General features: G+C 40.4%; 1 protein-coding gene across 1 annotated transcript in view; it reads right to left on the bottom strand.

The window, feature by feature from the left end:
* The window catches only part of WDR70 (WD repeat domain 70), a 131,374-nt gene that overhangs the window by 7,383 nt on the left and 104,382 nt on the right, over positions 1-19,609 (bottom strand). Inside the window, exons 14-17 of the mRNA XM_065047582.1 lie at positions 8,228-8,328; positions 6,667-6,746; positions 1,243-1,359; positions 725-887 (exon numbers count right to left, since the gene is read on the bottom strand). Of these exons, the coding sequence (XP_064903654.1) occupies positions 725-887; positions 1,243-1,359; positions 6,667-6,746; positions 8,228-8,328 (461 nt within the window). The remainder of the gene's footprint in view (positions 1-724; positions 888-1,242; positions 1,360-6,666; positions 6,747-8,227; positions 8,329-19,609) is intronic.

The raw sequence follows: 19,609 nt of genomic DNA, 5'->3' as shown, positions 1-19,609 counted from the left end.
TATTATAAGAAAAAAATCTTTGGTAGAAAGCATTCTAGAATCATATTACATAACACCACATTTAGGCATTCTATTTAAAATGAGTAAATTACTATCTGCAGGATTACCGAGATTTTACTACCATAATCTTGATGAGGCTCTTTCTTTAACAACAACTGAACATTTATTTCTTTATATGGACTTTGTAGATTTTATTGGTAAAATTTTTAATACCAACAACTAGTTAATTCAGGCAGGTACTCAGCTCCTTATGTAGGAAAATTTCAAATAAAAATTTACGACTTTCAAGAAATCATCCAAAATATGCTGTCATAACATCAAGTAAATATTTTGAAGGTTTAACCTAAGAATCAGTCAGAACGAGAGGGCATATTGTTAAATTTATAATCTCAGTCTGTCAATGGGACAGTAGCTTATTAAAAAGTATAGTGCAATTCCAGACACTGTTTTGTAGAAGATTATAAATTCTCATCAGCTCAGAAAGCTTTAAAATAATTTCCTAGCTCTGTCAGGTACATTTTTAAAATGGAAATGTCAAATTTCAACAATTTAACCTCCTAGAAACTCTTAATCTTCATAAAAGAGTATGGCATATTCTTGGTTTACATATTCATGGCAGCAGTCGAGAGAAAGCAAAGTATACCATTGAAAACGTGTCTTCTATTTTTACCAAACTCCCACTGGCCTTGAGAAATATTACTTGTATTTTAAATTGTTTCCTTACTTAGCATATGCTGGAGCAACCCAGTATGGATTCTCCTCCGCTTCCTTTGCATGACGTAAAATTGCCTCTCGAGGGTTGCTGTCATCTGTCTTATCCAGTGCAATATTCTTGACTATATATGATGATAAGGTACCTCCATGAGTTCCAACACGCCCACCACGACCTGTAGCAAAGAAAAAGTAATTTAGAAAAAAGTGTTTAAAAATAAACACAGAAATGTCATATTGTAACTGTAACAGTGATCTGATATGAAGAAGTTATTTAATACTATAGGAAGAGTCTAATTCAGAGCTGCATTCGCGTAAGTATTTTACTGCTTATATAACAAAGTAAGGTATTGTGATTATTAATTTATTGCAGGTAACCACTCCAATCAAAGACCAGTGTTTTACAGTGCCCATACATATGTAGTAGAGTCACCACCCAAAAAGTTTGAATGCAAATCTGAATGAGTGTAGAACTCAAGCATGATGGTTCCTTTGGCATACAACAGCCTCAGATTATTATGCCTGGGTTACCTGGTCCTGCTACTGGAGGTTCAGGTTTGTGAGACTTCATGGGGTCCAGCCTGTCCTTCTCCAGCTGTTTCCTGGTGCTTCGCTGTCGTGGTTCACGGAACATTGGAAGCGCATGGGCTGAAAGGTCACAGTTTGGAGAAAAAATGTTAGAAATTCCATTTTAAATTCCATTTTAATTACAAAGACTGGAATGCTTCCTTGCAATGGAAAAGGTGGCAGAAACAGCCTCCCAGTTATTCTGTATCCAATCAGTGGTCTACTGGGGTGTATTTTAGAGGGCTTCTTTCTGCTCAATTTTTCAAAGATGAAAGCTGCCAGATTTCCAGGGTTCCTTCAGGCAGAAGCCTTTCATCTCAAATACTGTTTGCACAGTTTATGCATATTTAATTTATTCCTCTGTCATTCAGTTCTCAACATTAGCATTGTGACAAACCAGTTGCTCTCTTCTGAACTTTTCATGTTTCTACAGCTCTCTAATACTCTAAAAGCATGACAAAACCCTAGATGCATTTTTGGATCTGAAACATAGATAGGCAGAATCCCCTTAATGATCCAAAACCATAATGTTTCTGCATATGAAGTCACAAACATGTTATTTTTTAAATTATTAGATTAATCAAGGTTTGAAGAATACCCATAACTTAGATAATCTGGCCAAATCATCAAGATTTTAAAACCTCTGCTTCCTCATAAACCTGCTACAGTATCTTCAATCACTGTAACAGTTTTGGTCTGCTCCGACAAGAGACACATTTGTTCTCAACAGAGAAACACCATGTCAAGGGACATTGTTTTCTGGTGGTGAGGTTTAGCTCTCACATTCAAGTGTACTGATTGCTGCAGTTCCCCAAAATGTGGGAAATTGTGTTGGGGTGAAAAAGACACAACAAAGATAAAAAACAACCAGACAAATCTTGAATTTACGGGCACCTGCTTTATATTGAATTAAAAAAAAAAAAAAAAAAAAAGGAAGGCAGAATCCAGGGACCTATCAGCTTGATTTTTCAGCTTGTTTCTGGAAACCTGCTCCATTTATTAGGCTGACTGAAGTCACAGCCAGGTGACATGGCAGTATATCTTCAGAAATAAATGTTTAGGTTTTATTTTTGCAGATTTCATCAAGTATGAAAGGCAATGAGAAATGCCTGGGACAGTTGCTGGCAAGGATTAAGCTTGATCGGTCTGCATAGAGCATCTGAGGTGACTATTACACAGATCCAAGCTTTCGTCATTTGTGGAGTCAAGGTTGCCTAAGGGAAATCAAAACTTTGTATTCCCGTGTTTTAGAAGTAACATCTAATCCTTCAAACCAACATTCCTGCATTTTAAATATCCATTACAGGCAATTCTAAGATCAAAGAGCAGCCAGAAGTCTGAAGGGAAAAAAAAAAAAAAAAAAAAAAAGAGGAAAAAAAAAGAGGAGAAGGACAAAGGGCTTGGTTCACTTCACAAAAGGACTTCTCAGACCTTCAGTTCTTTCCAGTTCTATCTGTAAGTTTCAAAGACAGACATCTAAGCTCTGAAAAGTTCCTGAAGTTTGCAGCAAATTTTAAAACTTGCAAAGCAAATCCTTACAACACTTTTCTGCATTGCTTTATATGCAAGTATCTTAACCATGATAAACAGGCAGATGAAATATTTTGCAGGTAGCTGGGAGAAGCCTCCCAGTGACTAGGCTTGATCTTATGGGGGACTTCAACCTACCAGATGTCTTCTGGAAATACAGCACAGAGAAAACAGTCTAGGAGGCTCCTGCAGCCCATGGAAGAGAAGCTTCCTAGCACAGCTGGTTAGTGAGCCCAATAGGGAAGGAGCCCCACTGGATCTGTTGTTTGTAAACAGAGAAGGACTTACGGGCAACATGTCAGTTGGCGGTCACCTTGGGTATAGTGATCATGAAATTACTGAGTTTTCTATTCTTGGAGAAGTTAGAAGGGTGGCCAGCAGAACTGCTGCTTTGGACTTACGAAGGACAGACTTTGATCTGTTTAGAAGGCTGGTTGGCAGAGTCTTGTGTCAGACAGTACTGAAGGACAAAGGAGTCCAAGAGGGCTGGTCTCTCTTCAAGAAGGTAATCTTAGAGGCACAAGGAGCAGGCTGTCCCTGTGTGCTGGAAGGGGAGATGGCCGGCCTGGAAGAAGGCCAGCCTGTCTGAATAGAGACCTGCGGCTGGAATTTAGGAATAAAAAGAGAATCCATAACCTTTGGAAGAAGCGGCAGGCTACTCAAGAGGAATACAAGAATTCCGTGAAAATTAGAAGGGCCAAAGCCCAACTAGAGCTGAGCCTGGCCACTGCTGTGAAAGGCAACAAGAAATGTTTCTATAAATACATTAGCAATAAGAGGAGAGATAAGGAGAATCTCCATCCCCTGATGGATGCGGGGGAAACATAGTGACAGAAGATGAGGGAAAGTCTGAGGTACTAAAAGCCTTTTTTGCCTCAGTCTTTAATTGTCAGAACAGTTGTCCTACTGGTATCTAACCCCCTAAGTGAGAAGACGGGAATGGGGAGCAGAATAAAGCAACAAAAATCCAAAGGGGAATTTTCAGTGACCTGCTACACCACTTGGACACCCACAGGTCTGTGGAGTCAGATGGGATACACACAAGGGTGCTGAGGAAGCTTGCAGAGGTGATCATTAAGCCACTTTCCATTATCTACCAGCAATCTTGGCTAACTGGGGACATCCCAGTTGACTGGAAGTTGGCTAACATGATACCCATCTACAGGAAGGGCTGGAAGGAGGATCCGGGGAACTACAGACCTGTCCGTCTGACCTTGGTGCCAGAGAAGGTCATGGAGCAGATCATCCTGAGTGACATCAGACAGCACATACAAGAAAACCAAGCAATCAGGCCCAGTCAGCATGGGTTTATGAAAGGCAGCTCCTGTTTGACCAACCTGATCTCCTCCTGTGACAAGTTCACCCACCTAGTAGATGAGGGAAAGGCTGTGGATGTTGTGTACTTAGACTTCAGTAAAACTTTTGACACTGTTTCCCACTGCTGGAGAAGCTGGCAGCTCATGGCCTGGATGGCTGTGGTCTTCGCTGGATAGCCTGGTCCAAAGAGTTGTGGTGAATGAAGTCAAAACCAGTTAGATGCCAGTCACGAGTGGTGTTCCCCAGGGCTCAGTATTGTGGCCAATTCTGTTTAATCTCTTTATCAATGATCTGGATGAGAGGATCGAGTCCACCCTCAGTAAGTTTGCAGATGACACAAAATTGGGTAGAAGTGTTGATCTGCTGGAAGGTAGGAAGGGTCTACAGAGGGATCTGAACCGGCTGGATCGTTTGCTTGAGGCCAATTGTATGAGGTTCAACAAAGACAAGAGCCGGTTCCTGCACTTGGGTCACAACAACCCCAGGCAGTGCTACAGGCTTGGTGAAGAGTGGCTGGAAAGCTGCCTGGTGGAAAAGAATCTGGGGGTGTTGTCCAACAGCGGACTGAACATGAGCCAGCAGTGTGCCCAGGTAGCCAAAAATGGCAAACAGCATCCTGGCTTGTATCAGGAATAGTGTGACCAGCAGGACTAGTGAAGTGATTGTGCCACTGTACTTGGTGCTGGTGAGGCTGCACCTTGATACTGTGCTCAGATTTGGGCCCCTCATGATAAGAAGAACATTAAAGTACTATAGAGAGTGCAGAGGAAGGTGAGGCTGGTGAGGGGTCTGGAGCACAAGTCTGATGAGGAGTTGCTGGGGGAACTGGGGCTGTTCAGCCTGGAGAAAAGGAGGCTGAGGGGAGACCTTATCGCTGTCTACAACTACCTGAAAGGAGGTTGTGGCACGGAGGATATTGGTCTCTTATCCCAAGTAGCAAGTGACAGGACAAGAGGAAATGGCCTCAAGTTGCACCAGGGGAGGTTCAAATTAGATATTAAGAAAAAATTCTTCACGGAAAGGGTTGTGAAGCATTGGAACAGTCTGCCCAGGAAAATGGTGGAGGTGTTTAAAAGATGTTTAGATGAGGTTCTTAGGGACATGGTTTTGTGCTAGAGTTAGGTTATGGTTGGACTCGATGACCCTGAGGGTCTCTTCCAACCAAAATGATTCTATGATTCTATGATCCTTATTTTGTTTCAAAATCATGTGGAAGAAACTGTTGAACAGCTAAAACTCAGCCATAAAATCCTGAAACTTTGCATAACTGGGACCTAAATCTTTGAATGGCATTTATAAATGCCTTTGAATACACAAGTCCCAATGTATTTTATGCAGAAAGTTTTTTAAAAATCACAAATGCTCTTTACAGTATAAACATGAATGATAATGCACACCAAGTATTTAGATAATAGACCACATGCTGATATAGTCAAGGCTGTAATAAAGATGGATTGAGAAGAACACCCAAATGAGATATATAACCTTGATCTTTGCCAGCTGCTATCCCACCCACTGCTACCAAAAAACTGGAGCTGGGCATCTGCATCAGTGACATAAATAGGAGACCACTGTGGCTGGAAAGTACCTGAGATGGGAATACAGAACAAAAGTGCCTTGATATGGGCCTAGTTACCAAGACTGCCCAGACTTTCTTATTCTAATTTTTTTTTTTCTTATACTGCCAAAAAATGACTTTGCTCTACAGAAATACCTTTAGCTATTTCTAAGACCAGGTCTACTGGAAAACAGAGTTGAGTCCAAACTCCATGGAACTGGAAGAGGATGAAGTGAAGGAGGGCAGCACAACTGTGTGACTGTTCCCATTTTTAAAGAAATACTACATGGGGCAATGCTAATGGAGAAGGCCAAAATCTTTCAGTCTATCCCCTCATCCTCTTGTAAAATTTACCCTTGGGAAAAGGCAGATCACTGAACATTTTATAGTAAAGGTGATCATTTCTTATGCATTAATGAGCCTTAATATGAACATAAGTTCTTACACAAGTATAACCCTCAGGCTAGATAGATATTTAAGCTATTTAAAACCCTATATAACTCTGGGCAAGTTCTAAATTTTGAAAAATCACCTGGAATGTGTTCAAGAACTATCTCTACTATCTCTGATTTTGCCACTGTTACTGTTCATGTTCCCAAGTGGCAAAACACTTCCTAAACCCACCTACACTCACCAATTTAGTTTTGGAAAACTGAAGATTTAGGCGAGCTCCAAAATTTTGGAGGGTTATTTTTGTTTTGGTTTGGTTTCGAGGCAGTAGTCCTTCCAGGCTTTCAGGTGCATCAATCTAGAAACCAATCATTATCAACAACTTTACACAGCATACAGAATATATACCTTTCTGGATGTAAAAGGCTACAAGAAGTTCATATAAAGCACTAACATCTTATATCAACGATCCATACTTATGAAAAACTGCAACTTTCTGGATGGGAAAATATAAAGGTAAATGATCTGGAAATAATTTTAAACCTGTGAAAGAGCTAAGGATGTTGCTATAAAAATAAGTTTAAATTCCTTACGTGTTATAATGTAATCCTGTGTAAGAGTCTCTGCTTGTCTCTCTTTTCGTTTGGTTTTGACCACACATAATTTTGCTCCCCTAGGAGGAAACATACAGCAGTTCAGTTAGTTTGTTTATATGTAACAGAAACCATTTTTTTCAAGACAGAGTACCAACAAAATTATATAGCACTTTAAATATTCATGAATGTGCGTATCTTCACCTGTCCAAGCACATGTGAAGGAGCTTAGAGAGATCAGTGTTTCTGTTATAGAACAGTTTATATGACATGCAGAAATAAGCATGGAAGATTCACTTCACACTTCATTTGTCCACAGTATTTGCAGCGTGCACATGGAAAGTGCTCCTCTCCAGCCACGGACAATGACTCGTCCCTAGTACTCTTTCTAAGCAGCAGAGGCAACAGCTATCTAACCAGAGGTGTCTGTAACACCAAGGCAGGAAAGGCTGCATAAGCCTGGCTGCAGCAAGACTGGTTTACACTGGTGGTACTTTCCTGTTTATGCTAAGTACCATGAAACAAACTGGGAAAAAAACTGAGCTAGGGCTCTTGTGGTCTGTGCCTAGGAGGCTCAGGCTGCCTGCTGGAGCGGGATCTAAACAATGATGACCAACCGTCTCGTTCTCCAAATTGACAAAGACCAGAAAAATAAAACTTATTTATGATAATCTGGTAAATCAGAGTTTATCTTCACATCCAAGTGTCCAGGTTACAGTCAGAATACAGATGCTGTGAACTGTAACACAGTATGTTTTTGGATGCCAGTGACACTGAGATAAGCACATACAGGGGAAGAACATCTTATTTGTACTACTCAGTACAGAAGAAGTGTACATTTCACCTCTGCCGACAGGATGGAAGCATGTCCCAGTTCTCCAGTCAGTCCAGACAGTAAATGCAAACTAATCGCAAAAGAAGTATTTATAGACTAGTTAAGTCCTCTTCTTTTCATTCCAGGCTGACAAGTCACCTTCTGATGAATAACAACCACCTTTCCATCAGATGTATAGGAAAACCCACACGTCACAGGTGGGGGTGGGGGAGAATACTAGCAGAAAGATGGGAACATGCTTCTTTGATTTGCCCCCTATCAATTTGGATCTTCCAGTATTACTTCACAGACACTGAAGTTTAAGTTAAAGCTTCCAAACAAGATTTTTACTTCAGAGGGGAGAAAAAAAAAGAAGAAAGACTAAATACAATAAACGTCCTTTCAATAACACCACATCAGCAACCTCCAATAGGTCAGATGAAAGGCTGGTTATTCTTACTGCAGACTGCATACAACTGAAAAATGAAAGTATCTGTAAATTCAGATAGAACAGCTAGCATACTGCACCATGAAAAGCCCAGAGGAAAACACGCAGCTTTTCAGAAATAAACTGGGGGTTTGGTTGGTTGTGTTTTTCTTTCTACTGTTACTAAATAAGTAAAACTCTGCAAAACAAATGTTACTAAACCAGTTTTTCTCATTTCTTAATATAAACATAGAGTCACAGAAACTGGCTGAATTTGAGAAAAAAAATAATGTTATTAATCATTAATCATGATTACGTACCTCTGGCTTTTCACAGGATCATAGTACACTTTGGCCAAACCATTTCCTGTACCAACCATAATCTGGTTCAGCTTAGGATGCCAAAGGCAACGCACAACACTCTGAAATAAAGCAACATATCGACAGTTAGTTGTTCATTCATCTAGATCTTAGAATTAATATTCATATTGACATATAGTGGATCAAAGTCACACTGTAGCAGGAATAAGCCTAAGCACATGAATGAATTTGTGAATATATGAATGAATATGTGAATGAATATCAGTTCCACTCCAGAGCAGAATAGAATGTAAAAGCAGTGACATCACATGGATGTAGGCAGAGAAGGAAACACAAATCGGAGGCAATATGACAACCAGTGGTTTCCACAGGCTGCCTGCTCCGGGGTGTTTGTGGACCTAATGTAAATGTAAAGCTAAGGCAGGATTTGAGGGAGAACAATGAAGCGCTTCAGATATAGCAACACAGGCCTTCATGACTTCTGCATTTTTATTTTTAATTATTAATTCTTCCACTCTGTTCTTCATCTTCTCTTCTTCTCACACAGTGATGACCTTTCACTAGCTGACTGCAGAAACAGAAGAGTAGCTGATTTTCACTCTTGGTTCTTCCTCCCCCACAACACCCAGAAGAACTTGCTATTTGAAGCCAATGTCTCACAGTTTTGTCACCCTTATGGTCAGCAGAGAAACTAATTTTTAGACATTAGGAGTATTGTTCTTTTACAGACAAAATGTGGTTCTCCATGTGACTCTGGATTTCCACGTGATTACTGTGTTCAGTCTGATTCAGCAGGTCAGTACAGAAACTCTGTAAGATACAAGCTGCTGACTTGAGAGAGGCAAAGAAGTGGGCACAAATCTGCCACAAAGGACAACACAACACAAAACCTGTACCTGCATCTGACTTATCGAGAGGAAAAAAAGTATGTCTTTTTGAGAGATTGTAACCCTTTAAAGAGTTTCAGAGAAACTTAAGACTGGTCTGAACAGTATTTGTGTTACCAGTGTAATAAACGTATCCAGAGCTGGCAGGATGCATCATCCTGTTAGTATTTAACTGAACAATGCTCATTTTTCTAGCCCGTTTTCCCTCCAAGCTTACTACTTCACCTTTCTCAAAAATCAGGAATAGGCTCTTCTCAAAGTGAATTAATAATTTAAAACATTCAACCAGTATTATACATCTATCTTTAAATTATCTATGTATATACTTCCTTTTTTTACATAATACAGCACATGAAATTCACAAAATGGGAACCATTAACGTATTAACAAGAGCAATACAGCAAAGCTAAAATAATTAGGGGTGTAATATAGCTCTGTAACTTTGGAAGTGAGAACCACCTAATCTAGAAGAGTATAGTATGTATCAACTGTTGTGACTTCTGAATCACTTCCCATTTCATGTTCCATGCTATTTCTGGTTTGGTCCAGATCCCGTTTTTTTGAATGTTAGGAGGCACACAGCATAAAAAATATTGAAAAATTTCTGAAGCCCATTCAGTCAGCATGAATCAGAACTTCATTTCACTATACCATGATGGATGACTCTCTTCTGAGCTGTTTTTCTGCTTTGTGTTCTTGTTTAAGAAGGAAAATTGAGTGAGATGAGCTTACATGAATCAACTGACCATTTCTTAAAAGATTGCTCTGTAAAACATTCTCATTCTACACAGATATACATAGAGCACTACACCTTCCCATTTACTTACAGGTACAAATAAAACTGGCTTGCTTAATATGAGACAACTAAAGCACAACAATCTTTTTACAGGTAACTCCGAACTATAATGTAGAATTCTGATAATATATTAGATGCATGATCCCTGCCACAAGCAACAAAAATGACCAATACAGGGTTGTATTAAGTTGTACAAGTTAAATAAGAGATTCGTAGATACCGTTATGTAACGCTCAAAATGCTACGGTAACTCTAAAACACACAAAGCTATAACAAGTATTTGAAGGTCAAAGGTGGGTGGCCTTCTCTTTTATTAATATTTATTGCATGTGTTTAGCCAGCTTTTTAAAACTTTGTAGTTAATGTGGTTCTCCACTTTCTACTGTCAAGTAAATGTATTTTATAGCATGGTACTGGCTACCAGCCAACAAAAACACAGCCTGAGACAGTGTGGCTCAGCCCTGATGGGGATTGCTAAATTTCTAACTTGTAAAACACGGACAGCACACTTAAAACCACCATGGCACGTGCTCCAGAGCGGGCAAAAGACACTGCCATTAAATGCAGCCCTATAAATCTTCTGAAACCATGGAACATCCACAGAATATAATTTGTTAAAAACTAAACAAATACAAGCTCTGAACCTAAAAGTAATTTTATTAATCCACTGGCATATAAACCTACTTTATAACAAATAATAAACACTACTTATGCAGATTTTTGGATTATTTTAGAAATGAGCAATGCTTTTAAAAGACCAAAATACTGAATTCCTTACCTAATTCCTAATAATTCTTCCCAATCATATAATCCTAAAGAAGTAAAAGTTCTAAAATTTCTATACAACAAAGATCATTGTAGACTAGGTCTTAACATTGGGAGTGAGGGGGAAAATGGAATATTTTAAATATAAAAATAATTAATTCTTAAAGAGCAATTAATCTAACTTTTGTTCCATTTACACTTAGAATAACGCAGGTAACCATTTTTATCATTGGAAATGCTAACCACCAAATTCCAGCTCAAAGAAAGTCCTACCTCCCAGGTCTCCAGGAAAGTAAGTGTGTTAATAGCAGGAAAAAAAGTGTTTTCCTGGCTTGCCCTACCTATGCACATAGGTAGATATCCATCTACTAATACTGAATTACAGAACTGTTGTGGTTGCAAGAGAGCTCTGAAGATGATCTAATTCAACGCCCCCTGCTCTGAGCATGGTCAACTACTACAGGTAGCTCGGGTCACTGTCCAGTTTGATTTTGAATATTTCCAAGGGTGAAGATTCTACAGCTACTCTGGGTAACCTGTTTCATTGTACAACCAAACCCACCATAAATAATATTTTAAAAATAAGCAAAAAAACAAACAAAAAAAGCCCAAACACCCCTCCCCCCCAAACCAACCAACAACAACAAAAAAAACCCCACCAAAAATAAAAACCAAAACCCAACAAAACAAACAAACAAATCTCAAACCATTTTCTTACATCCTAGTGGAATTTTCTGTAATTAGTTTTGTGCCTGTTGCCTCTTCTCCTGCCACTGGCTACCACTGAGCTTTGCTTCCTCTGCTTCACCCTCCTGCCCCCTTCAATATTTATATGTAAGATGCCCCATGAGTTCCCTCTTTGCCACGCTGAGCCACCCTATCTCTCTCAGCCCTCCCTTCTGTGCGAGGTACTCCAAGCCTTTAATCACCTCTGTAGACCTTTACTGGACTCACTCTAGTATGTTTGTCTCTCTCTTGTACTGGGAGCTTAGAACTGGACCCAGCACTACAGATGTGTCTCACCAGGACTGTGCAGAGAGGAATCATGTCCTCCCTAGACGTGCTGGCAATGCTCTTTGGCCTGACGCACTTTGGACTTCATGCTGCCAATTTCACAGAATCATAGAACGGTTAGGGTTGGAAGGGATTTCTGTTGCTTTGAGATGGAAAGGGGAATTGCCATTCCACAATCACATTTAAAGAATAACTTGTTTCATTTAGAGTTGTGCCTTGCAATGGAACCCAACACAAACAAGGTAGTACTTCAGTTTTAACTGCCCGAGAAACAGGAGCTGAGGCTGGAGGCAATAACCTTGAGCAGTTAAGAGCAAACTGCAAGCTCTCACCCTACTTACCAAGGTAGTTTCATTCTTTGTAAGAGAAGTAGAAGAGCAGGAAATTAAATTGCCTAACATTGCTTTATGGAAACCTAGCACAAAAGACTTGACTAACTGCAAATACTGTTTGTAAGGAAATCCTATGGACGGCAGCTTCAAGAGTCAGAAAATATGAACACCAGATCACAAACTTCAGTTAATTAATTGTAGATTAAAAAAATTCAACACAAAAACACAGAAACATTTAACTTGTTTCTCATAATATTTAAAGCTGAAACAAATAAAGTAAATTCTGAAATTAAAAAAAAATCCATGTAATATCTCAGCTTTGCAAACAGATAATAATGTCTATTGTAATAAGAATGATAAAATGCAGAATGCAGCATCACATGAACATCTTCAACATTTGAAAAAATAATTTCTGTAACGGTTGAATGTTTTGGATAGCATATCTTTGGAGCATGAAGACTTGGAAGCTTATCATAAAAATCCTGAAAACAATATTATCCATAGAACTGATGTGGCCAGTTTTGTGACCCACAGATCTGAAAATGCAGCACTTACAAAAGACAGTTCCTCGTCATGATTTAAAAGTTGTTTGGTACTTTTGTTGTTTCAAAAGCATTAAGTTCTTCAAATGAAATACAACTGAAAAAAGCCTTTGGCAATGTTTATTGCATATACAAGCACAGTAGCCTGCATTGGGAAATACTGGGAAAAGATTGTGAAAATATTTTTGTGAAGTCAAGCAGCAAAAATATTAAAAATGTTAACAGAAGGAGAAACACTCCACATTTACCTTCCTCACTGTCACTGTGAAAGAGATTAGAACAGATTCATTATGTGTCATTGACAGTAGGCCTTCGTAATTATTTTCAGGTAACATATTGTCTTGTAATACTGACTTAAACAGAAAGCCAATTAAAAAAATATCTGCACAATTTGAAAGACTTTTTTTTTTTTTTTTATCCCAATCTGGATGAAAAGATTTATCTTCTTAAACAACTGTGTAATAAAATAAGAACATAGTGGTGCTTGTTTTTAAAACTACCTATACCTTTTTCTAAAGTTGCTATACTATTGTTTTAAATAAAAAATTTGAATTACCGATACGTATTTTTTGCTTTACTTTTAAACTAAGCGCTATATTCACTTCAGACTCACAGTTCTTTTAAAATAAACTCCAGTTTTAGAAAATTTTACCTATAATAACTTAAAAGTTTAACAATACTATGTGGTAATCGTAAACCATAAAACTCATAAATACATAGAAAGGTGGCAGGCTAAAGTGATGATATCACTATTCCCTCGTGTGCTCTTCCACCTGCATTTCTTTCGAGACATGTGCAGTCCCAGCTCACGTGCAATTCTGGGGTGGTTCATAAATAGTCTCACCCCTAACAGCCTGTTCTCACCTGAGTGTTTCCCTTTGTATCATATACGCAGATCTGTTGCTGCAGGTAAACACTAAACTTCACCAAATAATTTTTCTGTTAGGTTTTTCTCCATCTGGGTTAGCTCTCTAGGCAGCTACACGCATGGCTTTGCTGCTGCTAAGCACGTAGCAGTGCTTTGACGGAATTTAACAGCAATGCCTCTCAATCAGAAACTGAAGCCTGAAACATAATTTTGCGTAACACAGAATGGGACATCTATTCTGACCTAGAAATATGTTTAACAGGCAAAGTGAAGAATAACTGAAGCAGATTTCTCAGCAAGCAAAAGCTAATTATCTGAACTGAAACTGTCCAGAGCACTTGAGTAACACCCCGACAGGAGTAAACAATGCAGAGAGGGCATTTTACAAGGTCAGCAAGAAAAGATTAAAATGATTTGTGGCACAGGAATGGAAAATTTACCCCTAAGATGAAACCATGAAGCTGGTATGGTCATAAAACTACAGCCTGATGTCAAGGATTGAAAGAATTCTCCTGGATCTTTGCTTATAAAGAACGTTCAAGACTACAGCAGCGAAGACAAAATTCAGTTCCCTGGCCAGTGCTTCAGGGAAAAACACTCAGTTTTACTGCACAGATAGAATATATCCAGGATGGGAAGGCAAGTCTCAGGGGGTTCAGTACAGGTTGGAGGCAGGAAGGCGAGGAAAGGTTAATAAATTCTAGTAAGAGGGACTATGAAGGGTTAGAGGTTTTCCACATTGGGAATAGGGACTGGCAGACATTATGAGGGGTGTGAGAAACTTTGGAGGGGATGCAGTACAGAAAACATAGATAAAGCATATCAAGAAAAAAACCTGAACAAATAAAGCAAGCATTCCTAGTTCTTGCATATTATAGAGTATGTATACGCTTCTCATAAACGTTAATTCTTATACCTAAAATATTTTTCTACCACATTCCAGAACCTGAACAGTCACTCCACCTCACTAGCATCTTTTGAATCTACCAAAATGTAAGTTTGCCCATTATGTAACAAATTAAAGAGAGTATATATAAGGACTATCTCTTGAAAGCATTACTCACCTCTATCCTTTTCCACTCTGCCGCAAGAAAGCTAGGGAAAATTGAGGTTTCCCTCCATTGCTGTCTTCTTGTATTCCTATACTAACATTTTACATGTCTGTGAGCTGAACTGTACAAAACCACGATTTCTTACTTTTTTCATTTCAGCTGAAATTTTGACTGACATCCAACAAAATGTAACTACATTTATACTTATATAAAACCCAAGTTAACAGCCAATCTTGCTAGCAAAATTTATTAAACAGACACTCGTGTGTATGTGTACACTGATCTAAGGGAATAAGGGTCCTAATTTGCTGCAAGATTGGTGTGATATCAAGTTTCACCATTTTCCAAAAAATTCCAAGCACTTTCATATTTTTGACATAAATAGGAATCACCATACACTTCTGCAGCACTTAGGTCAAGGGGGCTATATTCTTTCCTTGCTACTGCAAAATGAAAATTAAATTAGAGGGGCCATATTTTACAATGATGTTTTAATTTCTTTCCCCTCCTTCAGGAGGTCGTACTGCTTCTCAATTAGGTATTGTTTTCTTTGGAAACAACCCCTTCTCCCTAAAGACAATTAAGTTCTAAAGTTAAATACCACACATTTGTCTTCGAAAATGAACATTTCATGTGAAATGTATTTTCAGATAACGCATGATAATGTATCAGCTTTTTCAAGTTCATTAGTAAAGCTCATCCTGCCATGCTGGCAAGAGGAAAGACAAACATGCTTCCACAACAGTTATGCACTGTTGGAATAAATATTTTCACTTTTTCTTTCTCTTCACTTCTGGTACAGCCTTTCACTCCTCTCTGATAGTTCTCGAATAAGCCTACTTATACATTTGCTCCAAAATGCCAGAATTGATTGTTCAGTTATCTGCAGCTATCAGACTTTAATTTCACTAAATTAATGTCTGCTCCCCATGGCTATTACCAAAAACTGTTTAAAGGAAAGTGCAGCCAAAAACATCCTATAAATGGAGAAGATGCACCATCTACTTCCACACCTATAGAAAACTACCCTGAGAGAGTGGAAATCTGCCGAATGATCACACACAGAATCACACAGAATCGACTGGGTTGGAAGAGACCTCAGAGATCATCGAGTCCAACCCTTGGTCCAACTCCAGTCCGTTTACTAGATCATGGCACTAAGTGCCATGTCCAATCTCAGTTTAAAAACCTCCAGGGACGGCGAGTCCACTACCTCCCTGGGCAGGCCATTCCAGTGCCTGATCACTCTCTCTGTAAAGAATTTCTTCCTAATATCCAGCCTAAATTTCCCCTGGTAGAGTTTAAGCCCATGCCCCCTTGTCCTATTGCTAACTGCCTGGGAGAAGAGACCAATCCCCACCTGGCTATAACTTCCCTTCAGGTAGTTATAGAGAGTGATGAGGTCACCTCTAAGCCTCCTCTTCTCTAGACTAAACAACCCCAGCTCCCTCAGCCTCTCCTCATAGGTCTTATGTTCAAGTCCCTTCACCAGTCGTGTTGCTCTTCTCTGGACCCGCTCCAGCACTTCAATGTCTTTCCTGAACTGAGGGGCCCAGAACTGAACACAATACTCCAGGTGTGGCCTCACCAATGCAGAGTACAGGGGAAGGATCACTTCCCTTGTTCTGCTGACCACGCTGTTTTTGATACAGGACAGGATACCGTTGGCCTTCTTGGCCACCTGGGCACACTGTTGGCTCATGTTGAGCTTCCTGTCAATTAGCACCCCCAGGTCCCTTTCTGTCTGACTGCTCTCCAGCCACTCTGTGCCCAGCCTGTAGCGCTGCAGGGGGTTGTTGTGACCAAAGTGCAGCACCCGGCATTTGGCCTTATTGAACTTCATCCCATTGGAATCAGCCCATTTTTCCAGTCTATCCAGATCCCTCTGCAGAGCCCTCCTGCCTTCCAGCAGGTCGACACTCCCTCCCAACTTGGTGTCATCAGCAAATTTGCTGATGATGGTCTCAATCCCCTCGTCTAAATCATCAATAAAGATGTTAAACAGGACTGGACCCAACACTGACCCCTGGGGAACACCACTAGTGACTGGCCGCCAGCTGGATGCAGCCCCATTCACCAGCACTCTCTGGGCCCGGCCCTCCAGCCAGTTCTTAACCCAGCGTAGAGTACACTTGTCCAAGCCATGGGCTACCAGCTTTTGCAAGAGTATATTATGGGAGACAGTGTCAAAGGCCTTGCTGAAGTCCAGATAGACCACATCCACAGCTTTCCCCTCATCCACCAGGTGAGTCACCTGATCATAGAAGGAGATCAGGTTGGTCAGACAGGACCTGCCCCTCCTAAACCCATGCTGGCTGGGTCTGATCGCTTGTCCATCCTGAAGGTGCTGTGTGATTCCATTCAGGATGATCTGCTCCATAACCCTGCCAGGCACCGAGGTCAGGCTGACAGGCCTGTAGTTGCCAGGGTCAGCTCTGCAGCCCTTTTTGTGGACTGGGGTAACGTTGGCCAATTTCCAATCATATGGGACCTCCCCAGTGAGCCAGGACTGTTGGAAGATGATGGAGAGCGGCTTGGCAAGTTCTTCTGCTAGCTCCCTCATCACCCTAGGATGGATCCCATCTGGTCCCATAGACTTGTGAGGATCCAGATGGCTCAGTAAATCACCAACTATGTCCTCCTGGAATACAAGGGGCCTATTTGGCTTCCTATCTCTGCCAACCACCTCCAGAGATGAGTTGTCCTGAGGGCCACCTGTATTACTGGTAAAAACTGAGGCAAAGTAGGTATTAAGTACCTCAGCTTTCTCCTCATCTTTGTTAACTATATTTCCTTCATAGTCCAACAGAGAATGGAGGTTTTCCTTGCCCCTCCTTTTGTTATTAACATATTTGAAGAAGGACTTTTTATTATCCCTGACAGAATTGGCCAAGTTAACTTCAAATTGCACTTTTGTTTCCCTGATCTTTTTTCTGCATGATCTAGCTATTTCCATAAATTCTTCATAAGTAGCCAGCCCTTTTTTCCACAGTCGGTAAAGTCTCTTTTTATTTCTGATTTCATTCAAAATCTCCCTGTTTAGCCAAGCCGGTTGTCTTCCCCGCCGGCTAGCCTTTCGGCACACTGGTATAGCCTGTTCCTGTGCACTCAAAACCACCTGCTTGAAGCATGTCCAACCCTCCTGGGCCCCCTTGTTTTTAAGCATTGTTTCCCAGGGTATGCTCTGAACTAGACTTCTGAATAGGCAAAAATCTGCCCTCCGGAAGTCCAGCGTAGAGGTTTTGTTAATGGTTCTCCCTGCATCTCTGAGTATTGAAAATTCTATTATTTCATGGTCGCTATGCCCCAGGCGGCCTCCAACCACCACATCTCCCACCAGCCCTTCTCTGTTTGTAAACAGTAGGTCTAGCGGGGTCTTGCCCCTGGTGGGCTCATTTACCAGCTGATGAAGGAAATTGTCCTCTATACACTCTAGGAACTTCCTAGACTGCCTCTTCTGTGCAGTATTGAGCTCCCAGCAGATATCTGGCAGGTTAAAGTCACCCACAAGAACAAGGGCCGTCGATTTTGAGACATCTGCCAGCTGCTTGTAGAATAATTCATCTCCTTCATCGTCCTGGTTGGGTGGTCTGTAACAGACACCCACGAGGATGTCAGCCTTGTTGGACTTCCCCCTGACTCTGGTCCACAGGCACTCAACCTTGTCACTGCTGACCTCAAGTTTAACAGAGTCGAGTGACTCTCTAACATATAAAGCCACCCCTCCACCTCTCCTACCCTGCCTATCTTTTCTGAAGAGCTTGTAGCCACACATAGCAGCACTCCAGTCATATGAGTCATCCCACCATGTTTCTGTGATGGCAATTATGTCATAGCTTTCCTGCTGCACGATGGCTTCCAGCTCCTCTTGTTTGTTGCCCATACTGCGTGCATTAGTGTACATGCACTTCAAGTGGGCTGCTGATTTCCCTCTTAATTTGGGCTTTCCATCCGTAGGCTGATTTTTGGAGAGCCCAGTTTCAATCCCTTCCCCCTTCAAACCTAGTTTAAAGCCCTCCTGATCAGCCCTGCCAACTTATGGGCTATAGTCCTCTTGCTCCCCCTAGAAGGATGAAGCCCATCTGATTTGAGGAGACTATGCTGACATACAGTTAGTACTCATACTACCTCTGTGGTGAGTGTGCAGCAAACATCCTGCTTGTAAACTGGAAAAAAACAGAAGTGATTTCCTTGCAAATTACTAGAAAAAATTACTGCTAATTCCAGATAAATACTGAAAATGGAAAAGGAACATGCTAATTGTAGGCTTTCACACATTTCTCACTGTTGAAGCAAGAAGTAGTTTCGATATTTGCTTCATGTGCTGTTTAATAAAAAAATTGATTAACATTTAGAGAAAGTTCTGTAATGCTAAGGTGAAGTTCCTGATGTTTTCCAGTTATTTCTGGAAAACTGTGAAAGGATTGTGCCAGCTGAGATTCCAGTCTACGCACAGAACGGGAGGCATTTCTCCCATAAATAGCCTACAGTCATAAATCCTTAAATCAATAGAAATTAGTGCAAAAGTAAACCATTGTCTCCTGCTTTGCTATTGGCAAGGTCAGAGCACAAGAGATGAAATGTCCCAGTGCTTCAGAAGGAGAGAATAAACACTAGTGGAGGGAAGTGAAGGTCTTAGGTGAGACTTACCTCATCAAACTTAAGATGTTTACACCTCTAATATAAAGGTCCACTCTTTAAATGTCTACAAACTTTCACCTCCCTTTATAGTTAACAGAGATAAATAAGCCTTTTACAGTGGCCTTCACCTAACCTCTTTTAGGTAGCTATTTTAGGATGAGATAAAATCACAGTCTGAATGTGTGTATTTTTCTCTGTTGATTAGAAAACGAGCCTAGGGTGACTGGATCAGCTGCAGACATCTATATTTGGTCAGGTGAATCCCTGCAGCCGACAATGGCCAAAATAACTATATAAGAAAAACAGAAAACTAGCGAGGATCTATGTTACAGCATGTTGTGCTACTCACATAAAGCTCTCCAGTTCAAGGATAAAAGACCCTGGAAGCCAAATTAAATACTCCTAGTGCAGAAATAATACAGCAGATACAAACTCTCAAAACTGTCCAACAAATCTTTACAATCTTAGCTTGAAAGATCAGGTCT

Source organism: Columba livia, chromosome Z, assembly GCF_036013475.1.
Source record: "Columba livia isolate bColLiv1 breed racing homer chromosome Z, bColLiv1.pat.W.v2, whole genome shotgun sequence".
In the NCBI taxonomy this organism is placed as follows: Eukaryota; Metazoa; Chordata; class Aves; order Columbiformes; family Columbidae; genus Columba; species Columba livia.
The sequence above is the reverse complement of the archived record's forward strand: the minus strand, read 5'-3'. Positions and strand labels throughout refer to the sequence as shown.